The sequence below is a fragment of the Prionailurus bengalensis genome, chromosome E3 (genome assembly GCF_016509475.1).
Source record: "Prionailurus bengalensis isolate Pbe53 chromosome E3, Fcat_Pben_1.1_paternal_pri, whole genome shotgun sequence".
NCBI lineage: Eukaryota > Metazoa > Chordata > Mammalia > Carnivora > Felidae > Prionailurus > Prionailurus bengalensis.
The window spans coordinates 23,413,380-23,425,502 of NC_057357.1; the positions used below are offsets into that span (position 1 = coordinate 23,413,380).

The following is a 12,123-nucleotide window of genomic DNA, read 5'->3' on the forward strand; positions in this document are numbered from 1 at the left end:
AAACAGTATGGAGGTTCCTCAAAAAACTAAAAATAGAACTACCCTACGACCCAGCAATGGCACTACTAGGCATTTATCCACAGGATACAGGTGTGCTGTTTCAAAGGGGCACATTCACCCCAGTGTTTACAGCAGCACTATTGACAGTAGCCAAAGGATGGAAAGAGCCCAAATGTCCATCCATGGATGAATGGATAAAGAAGATGTGGTGTGTGTGTATATATATAATGGAGTATGACTCGGCAATCAAAAAGAATGAAATCTTGCCATTTGCAACTACATGGATGGAACTGGAAGGTATTATGCTAAGCGAAATTAGAGAAAGTAAAATATCGTATGACTTCACTCATATAAGGACTTTAAGACACAGAACAGATGAGCACAAGGGAAGGGAAGCAAAAATAATATAAAAACAGGGAGGGGGACAAAACATGAGACTCTTAAATATGGAGAACAAACAGAGGGTTACTGGAAGGGGTGTGGGAGGGGGGATGGGCTAAATGGGTAAGGGGCATTAAGGAATCTACTCCTGAAATCATTGTTGCACTATAGCTAACTAATTTGGATGTAAATTAAATAAAATTAAAAATCACCTGCTTGAGGGCCTTCCCTTGGCCAGGCCCTTGCTTCCAAGCCAGTATGGATGCATCAGGGTGCATCAGGGCATTCCGACTGTCCAGCCTGACAAAGAACAAAGCTCATGTCTGTGTCTTCTATTTTTATTTTCTAGAACAAAATATGTGCCACCTGGCAGCAGGCCCCCCATCCCTGCCCCTGGACCTGATGCTCTTCCTGCTTTGCACAACTGCTGCCCTCACTCAGCCCATTTGCAGGGCTCAGTCAAGGCCAGGACGGAAGACTGCTGGGTCTGGGGACAGACGGCAGGGCATGTCTGCCTGTGTGTCTCTGGAGCAGTGACTGGCATTGGGAGGTAACCAGTGTGCCTGCAGGGGAGGGTGCTCTAGGGTCTCTGGAGCCTGGCTGGGGATGTCCCAGCCAAGGATCAGGCCAGGTTGGAGGTACGGGCAGGAACCAAATGAGTACACATTTCCCATATCTGTACCAGCACCGTGACCCCACACAGTCCTCGGCTTGGGACAGGCCAGGAGCTGCTGGTCTCTCTGTAGAGGGACACAGACTCTGGCCCCGGAAACCCATCGTCTTCCACTGGGGAGAGCACCACAAAGTGAAGTCTTGGGCAGTGATCTCAGCTTCTCGGATCTGACTTCTGGGCTCCCTGGGTCTAGACGGCATCGCCCTCACTGTCCGACTCGATGATATCCAGTGGTTGCAGACGGAGGGAATCATAGTTGGGGGGTGGGGTGCCCGGGATGGGCAGGGTCTGCTCATCAGGATAGGTCCCAGGGTCGGGGCCCGGCCCAGCCACGTCGGGCTCGAAGCTGAAGTTGGTGTGAGCCTCCACCAGCTCAGCCACAGTGGGCGGCGGGCCGGCATAGCAAGCCTGGGCCCGCCTTTGCCGCAGGCTCTTGGCGAAGGCCACCAGCTTGATGATGGTGATCCACACGAAGTCGATGAGGATCTCTCCAAACTCGATGAGGCACAGCACTGAGCCCCCCATCCAGAAGCCAAACTGGCCACCCAGGTTGGAGAGCAGCCAGACAATCTGTGGAGAGCAGGGGGCTGAGGGGCTGGCAGGGCTGGGGGTCAGGCCACAAATTCCTGCCTTGAGCCCTGCCCCGCCTCCCAGGTTCCTGTGAGGTGGGCCCTCGGCCGGGAAGGGGGACGGGGTGACCATCTCAGCCCCGGGGAAACTTCTTGTGACTCCTTTAGGGACGCTCCTAATTCCCCTGTTGGTCTCGGGACCCTCCCCACCCACAGGGTGCAGGGGCGGCAGGGCTGGAGTGTCAGGAGCCCCCAGACTCACGTTATTGGCTGCTGACTCCTCAATGGTGCGATAGTTGAATTCTTGGAAGTAGATGTTGAGCTTGACGATTCCCTTCCTGTAGGAGCAGCAAGAAGGGCTGGTGCCCCCTCCCCAAGACACACTGACACACGCACATGCACACTCACAGGAAAGACAGCCAGCCAGGAGGCCCCAGTCCTCTGGCTTGAGCTTCTCACATGTCCACAGCCATAAGTGGTGAGGTCCAAGCAGAAGCCCAAAGTGCTGCCCTTCCTGGCCCCTGTGGGCCTTGGGCCACAAAGAACATCTCTGCCCAGCATCACTCCTGTGGGCCCCCAGACTGGCTCTGAGCTCCCCTCCCCCACCCCCGGGGCGCCCGGCCCATACACAGCCTCTCCATAGAGTCCTAAGCCTTGCTCCTTCCTCAGGGGACCCAGGGCACAGAAAGTTGCTCGAGTGGGCTTCCCCTTTACACCTGATACTGCTCAGAAAAGCTATGCTCTCTTGTACCTCCAGGCTTCTGCCTAGACATCTTTGTCTCTTACTTAACAGCTCCTGCTCCTTCTTGGAGAGTTAGCCCAAGTGTCACCTCCCTCTACAGACCTCCCTTATCTCCCAGGCAGAGAGCTCCTTCCCTGCTGTGCTCCCAAAGGAAGGGTCTTGTATAGACTCTCATCACCAGAAGCTCTGCTGGCATATTTTTGTCCTCTAGACTGGAACTCCCTGAGAGTATGATCTGTGTCTTTCCTGTGCTCAATTTGCATTTGTATTTGATAGATGGAAAGATGGAAGAGTGGATTGAGGATAAGTGGTGGATGGATGAGGGGATAATGGGATGAATAGGTACATGGGTGAGTGGATAGATGGATGGGAGGAAGATGAGAGGGATGAAGGATGGGTGGATGGATGGAAAGATGGACATATAAGTGGATGGATGGATGGACAGATGGTTGAATGGGTGGATGGATAGATGGGTGGATGGGTGGATTGATGGACAGATAAGCAGATGGATGGATGGATGGGTTGTTGAATGGGTAATGGGTAGAAGGGGGGTGGATAGGTGAGTGGATAGATGGATAAGTGGAAATCTGGAAGGATGGATGGATGGGATGGATGGGTGAATGGGTAGATGGACAGGTGCATGGGTAGAAGAATGGAAGGATGGATGAATAATGGAGGAATGGGTGGATGGATAGATGGGTGAAAGGGCAAATGAACAGGTGACATATGGAGAAATAGGCTCGCCTTTGGGAATGGCAGACTCTGAGTCCCATTGGCTGGCCTCTCTTTCATTTCCAGTGCCTCCTTCTTCAGGCTTTCTCCTGGATCTGACCAGTGTGAGAAGGTGTCTGAATATCTGCCATACATCCAAACCCCTCCCCTGAGGTTCTGGTTCCTTCCATTTTCTGCATTCCCCAGCCCCTAAGACTCTAAGCTCACCTGCTCAAGGTGATATTAGTGCTTTGGTCCCGCTCCTGGGACAAGACATGGAAAATCCAATCCTGGAATCCAAGAAGGCAACTGAAAAAAATGGCACCTGCAGCATCCCCTCCCAAACATGGGCCCTGTGATTTGGGGAGATGGGGGGAGGCAGACCACAGCCCTGTAGCTTCCCGAAGCCTCCGGGACCATGTGTTGGCGCTGGGAGGAGGAAGGTAATAGTGCGCACTGTGGCTGCTGCTATGGGGAGAAGGCACTCTAGTCTCCGGTCTTCCCCCAGAGGCCCCGCCATCCTGTGCCAGCTCTTTCCCACCTCTGGCCCTCGAATTTGCTGTTGCTCTTCCAAGATCCTCCTCCCCAGCCCTGCCCAGGCTGGCTCAGCCCATCCTCCTGCGTTAACTCAAATGTTACCTTTGCAGGGAGATCTTCCCTGACCGCTCTGTCTAAAGCGGTTTCCCCTGGTTACTCTCCAGTCATCCTGTTTCCCACCCTTACCACACTGTGAAATGATCTAACTTCTGTACATTCTCTCCCTCCCACCAGAATGTAAGCTCCATAAGAGCAAAGGACCATTCCTGTCTCGTTCACTGCCGTGTCCCCAGCACAGCGCTTTGGGGAAACATTAGCGGAGGGACAAACAGCCCGCAGGCCTATGCCCAGACCTGTCCCTAGCCCAAAGGTGGGGGCCAGGAGCTTGACCACTCCACCATCTCACCTCGGAAGCCTCTGAAGGCCAGTCAGCCATGGAGATGGTCATCTTGTACTGGGTGTCACTGGAAGAGAGAAGGCAGCCCTGTTGATGTCCCTGCCAGCACCGTGCCCCCACCCTGCAGTCCCCCCCGCAACCCCCAGCACCCACACTCACTTGCAGGACTCCTTGCACATGTTGATGCAGGTCTCCCTCTGGGCCACGCTCATGCGCAGGTGTGAGTAACAATAGGCTGAGCAGGGTGGGTGGGAGGTAAGAGACTTAGAGTGGGGGTTTCTAGACGTTTTCCTCCCCTCCTCTGAGCCTGGGGCTGCCCCCTACCCTCCTGGCCATGGCCACCCCAGGCCTGTCTCTAGACGGGAGGGGAAGTCGTCTCTGTGGAGGGTCACCCCTTCCCACCCTGCCCCTCGTGTCCAGCCAGTTTTGCCCCAGCCTGGCCCCGGGGTGGGGAGCCTCCCCCAGACATCCCAGACTCTGCTCAGCAGGAGCAGAGTGGCTTTCCTCTGCTTGTCATGCCCATTCCGGGCTGGGCGGTGCTCACGGGGTCATGCATGAAGGGATGGGTGGCTGGAAGGGATAGTTTTCCCCTCTTGTCTACATACATTGTTGATTTTAGAGGTGATGGGACTCGCTCTGCCGCTGACAACATCCATCATGTTTGGACTCCAGGCCACCAGGGCCCCTGAAACCCTTGGAGGCCACCTCGGCCTCCCCTCCCACCCAACACCCCACAGAGATGCCCAGCGAGCCCACACAGACATGGACACACATGCTGAGGCTGGTACACGTGGCCTTGTGGGTGCATGAGCGAGCGCACACACACATGTGGGCATGCAAACCAGCGTGCACAGATGCAAACACGGAAGCAACCCAGGCACGAGTGCCCCTGAGCCCTCTCCCGCATGCAGGTGGAAATGTAAACACACATGTGTGCTCGCCAGCAGCTGCCCACAGGGCTCATGCATGCGTGGGTGTCCACGTGGTACACGTATGCACCAGGACGGAATGGGGCCCAGGGGTGGGTGGGGAGGGGGGCTGCGGACTGTGAAGGCCACACCCCGGCCATGTGATCAGAGCCCTGGTGGGTGGGGGCCCCCCCCACTCACCCCAGTCGGGGAACTCCCGGTTGTTGCAGTATCTCTGCCCACGGGGCAGGGGGTACAGGTAGTGCCCACAGCTGCAGTTCCGGATCATGTGGTCTTGGAAGCAGGAGCGGATACAGGCCTGCAGTGGTGGGAGGGGGGGACATGGATGTGGCTGTGATGTCCCCACCCGGCCCCGGGCAGCCTGGGAGCCAGGGGAGGGGTCCTTCCGGCTGAAGAGCTACGCCTGCTGACCCCGCAGTCTGGGCGTGGCTGTCCTTCCCTGTTGCTGGTCCTCGGTACCTGCAGAGGGGCTCACACCAGACCCAGCTGTCTGAGGACGGCCCCGCCGCCTATCAAAGCTGGTGCCCCACACACGGCACGGGGAGGGGTGGCTTATTCCAAATACTGCTGGGGTTTCAGGTCACCGTGACCTGGTTCCCCCACACGTGGAGGCAGCTATGTGTCCTGCAGTCACAACTGTGGGCTAAGGTGAGGAGGGCCCAGCGCTGGGTGGGGAACGGAAGTGGCTGTTACTCATGTGTCTCTGCTTGTCTGTGTGTGGAGGACCCCTGGTGCCAACCCTCGCTCTCTCGGGCTCTCCCTTGCTCTCCTCGCCTCTGCCCCACCAGCCACGGAACCTGCCCCCCGCGTTGTGTGCTCCTGCTGCTCCCCAGCCTGCTCCTTCCCAACCTAGCACACATCCTGTCCTATCGTGTTCTTCCTGACAGGGCTGTGGCCTCCCTGCAAGCACAGCCGGGAGAAGCACAGGAGGTGAGGGGCTAGAGGGATCACATGAGGGGCTCTGACTATGGGCAAGGGTCTCCCATTCTTCCAGACCTCACTGTCTCACCTGAGATTAGGAGTCCTCTCTGGACCCCGTGACAGAGGCTGGGGGTGGGGAATGGAGCGGTGCAGGCAGAGCGTCTGACCAGGGCCTGGGTCTTTGCCAAGGTCTCTGGCCAGTGAGGCTGCTGCACCAGACAAAGCAAGAGGTGAGGTTTTTCTAGAATGAGGTCTCTAAGACCGGGCCTGATGGATACCTCCATGGCCTCCGTCTCTATGCTTCCCATCTCCCTGTGCTGCCCGTCTATCCCATCTCCCTGTGCTATCCCTTCAGAAGCTCAGAAGGTTCCCCCAAGTTCCTCACTGCAGACCGAAGCCCCTCCAGATAGAAGGTGGCCAAACTGGCCAGGTCAGAGTGTGGGGTGGACAGGTCAGCCAGGCAGGCTGGGCCGGAGGGTGGGCACAGGGGGCACTAGATTTCCAGTAACCTAGACAAAAGGGAAGTGCACGCCATGCTCAGGGCTCTTAGGCACAGAGGCAGGCACTACGCTGCCCCCCAGTTATGCCTCAGTTTCCTTATCTGCAAAGGCAGCCTGGGCTGGGGGAGAGGTGTCATTGAGCGGTCACTTCTGTCACTCGTGCAGAGGTTCGGACTGTCCCAGATCCACTGGGGCTGGGTCTTAGGACAGGCCTCCCGGCTGACCCTGGAGGTCAGGGCGAAAGGGAAGCCCCAGCTGCAGCGAGGGGAATTGAGGCCGGATACAAAGAGGGTAAACTGATGAGGCGTTTGCACTGGGGCCTGTAAATCCCAGCTTCCTCATTCCTAATCATTTTACCTCCATCTCAGCATTGTTGTGAGGATTAAATGAATTAGTGTGTGTAAAGCACTTGGAACAGTGCCTGCCTAGCACACGATAAGCCTGCTACTCTTCGTATATTAATACTTAGAACAAATAAATGTTATATATATAATAAGTGCTATTCTTGCCCCGTGGGGTGTTGAAAGGATCAAATGATGAGGCAATACATGCGAGCCCTTAGCACAGCATCTCTCCCACACAAGGGTTCTTCTTAGAGACTCCAGAGTGAGATCCCCGTGTTCTGGGCACCCCCAAAGGGCATACCTGCCGAGGGGAGATGAGCAGTGGCCAGCCCTGGGCCCCGGAGAGCACCCAGGGAATGGACCGGCTCCACAGCCCCAAGGGCCACCAAACCCGCCAAACTACCCAGCGGTCACCTACAAAAATCCAGCAGAGCTGGCCTTGCTGGGCCCAGCTCCCCCGGAGCCCCGAGGCCCTGGGCCTGGTAGACGTGGACCGGCTCTAGGTACCGAGGCCCGTGAGGGCTTCTTACCTGGATGGAGTAGGTGGTGTTGTAGTCGCTGTAAAGGTTTCGCACGGGGACGTCGGAGCCGTTCATGGTGCACTGGCTGTAGGGCTCTCCCTTGCGCTCCAGCTTGTCCTGTGTCCATAAAGTTTGCTCCTGGAGGCCCCGGTCACCCCTAGGAGGCCCCCTTTGTACCTCCCTCCCATGGGGGTCTGTGGGGATGCCAAAAGGGGATGGGAAGCCATAGGCCCCAGTAGGTGCCAGATGATGCCCGTCTTCCCCCACAGCATGGCCATCCTGGTGGCGGGAGGGAGAGAGGTTCCAGCCAGAAGATAAGGCAGGAATGGGCCATGAGGGAGGGCCAGCTCAGCCCTGGGCAGGTAGGGTTCCACCTTCGGTTCCCCTCGGCTGCGGCCGTACCACCAGCACCCCGATGGATGTCTCCGTCCCGGACATGGCGTAGATGCCCTCGTCTTTGATGAAGGGGTATGACCTCTGCTCATGGAGCATCAGCCGGGCGCCGGCCGTGGACGTGAGGAAGGGCACATAGTCGTCCTGGCCTATGTCCAGGATCAGCTTCAGGCCTGTGGGAAGGTGGGGTCGAGGGCTGCCTGAACTTGCTCCCCAAGGCTGAAGGGAGACCCATCAGCCACTTATCCAAGCCCCCAGCCCCAGAGCCCAGGGGACCTCCAGGGCCCATCCAGGAAACTGGCTCCGCCTTGCAAAAATGAGACTCCTTGCCTTCTCCAAGGCCCCCGTCCTAGCCCAAGCCACCATGTCTCCCCTCTACCCCCATGATCTCTTTTCCACGTGGCAGGTAGATCCAGGGGTACAGCGCAGCACCGGCCCACCTCAAATCACATGAGTCCTCATTCCCTTCATTAAGTCCCTCTTGGCCTCCATGCTCCTGCCTGCTGCTGGGCCATTACAAATGCCTCAAGAACACTGTTCCCTTACTCTGGAATTATGTCCCTACCTTAACTCTCCAAGATCCTCCTGCTCTTCCTTCGGATCTCAGCCTGAGTCACTTCCTCCAGAAGCCTTCCCTGACTACCAAGACAAGGTCTCAACAAACAAGGTCTTTGTTATTTGCTCTTCTAGCTCTGGAACTTTCCTCCCAAGTATGTGCCTCCCTTACATGATTCTTTTATTCTCGGTCTTCCTTCCCCATTCGACGGTTCCCTTCTTGTGCACAGAGACCAGCCCCCAATGTTATGCACCATAAGACTATGCTGGGTGGGTAGGACAACAGGCTAGTATTTATCGAGCACTTGCTATGTGCCAAGTGCTGGGCCCAAGTACCTTATTATACACGATCTCACTGGTGTTCACAAAAGCAAAGCTGCTATTCTTATCCCCATTTTATAGGTGAGGAAACCAAGGCACAGAGAGGTGAAGAGACTTGTCCAGGGTCACCCAGCGAGAAAGGGGAATTGTTGGGGTTCTAACACAGGCAGCTGAGCTCCTTGGTCTCAGTTGTCTGCCGTGAAGTGAGTTGACCGGTACCTCTGTGATGCACAGAGATTTCAGGGACATAATGGCTGGTTGAAGGGAGGTCCGTAGCCCCCTGTACCCCTTTTGACCAACAGCCCTGATAGTTAGAATGACAGCCTCCCTCTTGGAGTCTGGGGAGGTCAGAAGCTCATGGGAGGAAGGATCGCTCCCACCTGTGCCTGGCTCACAGCCGGAATGCCGAAGCCATCCTGAGGCCACCGTGAGTCTTTCCCCAGAGACGGACCAATGCAGTGGCCTCTGTCATCGATCATTTCCCCTTCCCCTGCTTCCATTAATCCTTTACCCTCTCTCTGTCTTGTTCAAGAACTTGGTTTAGCAATGAGGCTAAGTAAGAGTATGGGCTCTGCAACATGTTAACTGTGTGCTCTTGGACAAGTTAATTTAAACCTTCCAAGAATATCCGGCATGTACCGAGCATTTCGCATTTGCCCGGCGCAGTACTGAGCAGGTGGCTGCATTATGTCACAGTGATTCCACGAGCTATACACAATATGCTCTATGATGCTACCATGTACTGTCCCTGGGGAGACCAAGGCTTCCAGAAGTTCAGTCTGGATCTCAGGATTACCTGGGGGGTCAGCGGTAGGGAGTTTTCACTCGCGCACGGGAGCCTGAGTTCCTGACCCCTGCCTGAGCTGTACTGCTTCTGAATCCTCACCTTGCTGATCAGCAAAATGGGAACCCCCGTCTCCACCCCAGGTGTTTACGGGAGTTGAAGGTGATAACGGAAATTTTCAACTTTGAACATACCTCGGCCCTGCTTTCAGGCTCCCAGGGAGGCTGTACTTTAACATTTACCAGGGTCAAAATGACTCCACCAAAACCTCAGAGCACAGGCTCTATTTCTGGCCCCAGCACACATTGTACATCTACTTTGTTAAAACAAATAACCAAAAAGGAGCATTCCAAATATAAAGAAAAAAAAAAAAACCCTCCCTGGTTCCCATAAGATTAAAGTCATACAGTGTTGCAGATACTAAAAACATAAGATAAAGTCTGTAACTTTCTGGAATGTTCTTCATCATGATGGTTTGTAACTGTTGATGTAAAAAACATATATACCCCTGCTCCAAACTTCCTTTCCCGATGCACTCCCTTCCTTGTCAAGACCGTGTATCCCAGGCAGCTGTCCTAACGTGGGCTCGAATGAAACTCTTCCTTTCTCTTTAAAATTTTTAAAAAGGTTTGTTCATTTTGTGTGGACAAGGGAATGGCTCCCCACGCACCGAACAGGTTGCCCTTCCCTGTGCTGCCTCCTGTCTAATCCAGGCCCTGACCCTCGACAGCTGATGGTCCTTTGGTCTTTTAGCCCCACGTGGTGGGGATTTAAAGCCCCATGGCTCTGGCCCCAGGATGAACCAAGACTCACCAAACTCAGCTCCAGGGTTGGCTGAAGGGAGCGCCTTCTCCGTCATGCCCCAGTTGAAGATATAACAGTTGCCATAATCAGGGTGGAAGATGGACGTGAAGTTCCTAAAAGAAACACCATCAGCTAGGGATCAGGGCCCACCCAGCAGGTGCCTCCCTGAGTGTCTGTGGTCTGGGGCCTGGCAGAGCGGAGCTGGGAGGATCCGACAGGTGGGCTGGGCAAGCAAGGAACTCACATAGAGAGAAAGGTGGCTGAGATGGTGGGTCAGAGAGGGGGTGAGTCGAGAGAGGGCCAAACAGAGGCCGGGGAAAGAGAAGGCTTTATAATGAGGCATGTGGAACCCTATACAGGGTCCTCTCTGATGTCCTGGAAAGGTTTCCTAAGGAAATAAGTTAACAATAACAACAAATGTTTCCATAAAGATGCTCGCGGCAGTAGCAACGGTATAATGCAGTTTCAAAAGAATTCAGAATCACTCACCATCAGGGAGATACAAATCAAAACCACAATGAGATACCACCTCACACCTGTCAGAATGGCTAACAGTAACAACTCAGGCAACAACGGATGTTGGCGAGGATGTGGAGAAAGAGGGTCTCTTTTGCAGTGCTGGTAGCAATGCAAACTGGTGCAGCCACTCTGGAAAACAGTATGCAGGTTCCTCAAAAAATTAAAAACAGAACTACCCTATGACCCAGCAATTGTGCTACTAGGCATTTATCCACAGGATACAGGTGTGCTGTTTCGAAGGGACACATGCACCCCCATGTTTATGGTAGCACTATCAACAATAGCCAAAGTATGGAAAGAGCCCAAATGTCCATCGATGGATGAGTGGATAAAGAAGACGTGGTATATATATATACAATGGAGTATACTCAGCAATCAAAAAGAATGAAATCTTGCCATTTGCAACTACGTGGATGGAACTGGAGGGTATTATGGTAAGTGAAATTAGAGGAAGACAAAAATCATATGACTTCACTCATATGAGAACTTTAAGAGACAAAACAGATGAACATAAGGGCAGGGAAACAAAAGTAATATAAAAACAGGGAGGGGGACAAAACAGAAGAGACCCTTAAACATAGAGAACAAACAGTGTTGCTGGAGGGGTTGTGGGAGGGGGGATGGGCTAAATGCGTCAGGGGCACCAAGGAATCTACTCCTGAAATCATTGTTGCACTCTATGCTAATTTGGATGTAAATTTTAAAAAATAAAAAATAAGATTAAAAAAAAAGATTTCAGTTATAAAAAGACTTTTTCGGATATGGAACATTTCAAACACACACAAAAAGGTCAAGACAAAACCCACTGCCAGCTTCCAGAATCATCACCACATGGCCACTAATGCTTCATCTCTACCCGCCCCACCCCACCTCCCTTCCATATTATTTTCAAGCAAATCTCAGACATCATGATATTATTTGTAAACATTTCCAGATGTAGCTTGGAAAGTGAGAACTCTCTCTTGAAAAATTACCATGTTAAACATAACCAACAAAAATCTCTTAAGATTAAATATTCAGTTCAAAGTTCAATTGTCTCTTCAATGTCAGTTTTTACAATTTATTTGTTTAAATTGGGATGCAAATGAGGTTAAGGTGACTGGTTGATATGTCTTTCAAGTTTCTTCTAATCTATGGCTCCCTCCAGCTTTTTTTTTTTTTCTTCTTGTAATATAGCTGTTAAAACAGTTCTGGTTTGAAGAGGCAGTGATACAATGAGATCATTTCACAACCCTGACGAATGAATGGCTTTGGGCAGTGCACCCTGGTGGGCCAATGCTGCGTGTCTCCTGAGGGAAGAGCACAGGCTGCCGAGGAGGTGGCCTTGCGAATAAAAAGTAAAAATCAGGGGCACCTGGGTGGCTCAGTCAGTTAAGCGTCTGCCACTTGGTTTTGGCTCAGGTCATGATCTCACAGTTCGTGCGTTTGGGCCCCACACTGGGGCTCTGTGCTGACAGTGCAGAGCCTGCTCGGGATTCTCTCTCTCTCCCCCTCTCTCTGCCCCCCCCCACCTCTCTTTCTC

General features: G+C 53.6%; 1 protein-coding gene across 1 annotated transcript in view; it reads right to left on the minus strand.

The window, feature by feature from the left end:
- Positions 1 to 703: 703 nt before the first annotated feature.
- The window catches only part of SCNN1B (sodium channel epithelial 1 subunit beta), a 60,389-nt gene continuing 48,969 nt past the window's right edge, over positions 704 to 12,123 (minus strand). Inside the window, exons 5-13 of the mRNA XM_043560295.1 lie at positions 10,092 to 10,195; positions 7,628 to 7,791; positions 7,235 to 7,342; positions 5,120 to 5,237; positions 4,170 to 4,245; positions 4,020 to 4,077; positions 3,305 to 3,366; positions 1,886 to 1,961; positions 704 to 1,624 (exon numbers count right to left, since the gene is read on the minus strand). Coding sequence (XP_043416230.1) covers positions 1,244 to 1,624; positions 1,886 to 1,961; positions 3,305 to 3,366; positions 4,020 to 4,077; positions 4,170 to 4,245; positions 5,120 to 5,237; positions 7,235 to 7,342; positions 7,628 to 7,791; positions 10,092 to 10,195 — 1,147 coding nt within the window. The 3' untranslated portion in view covers positions 704 to 1,243. The remainder of the gene's footprint in view (positions 1,625 to 1,885; positions 1,962 to 3,304; positions 3,367 to 4,019; positions 4,078 to 4,169; positions 4,246 to 5,119; positions 5,238 to 7,234; positions 7,343 to 7,627; positions 7,792 to 10,091; positions 10,196 to 12,123) is intronic.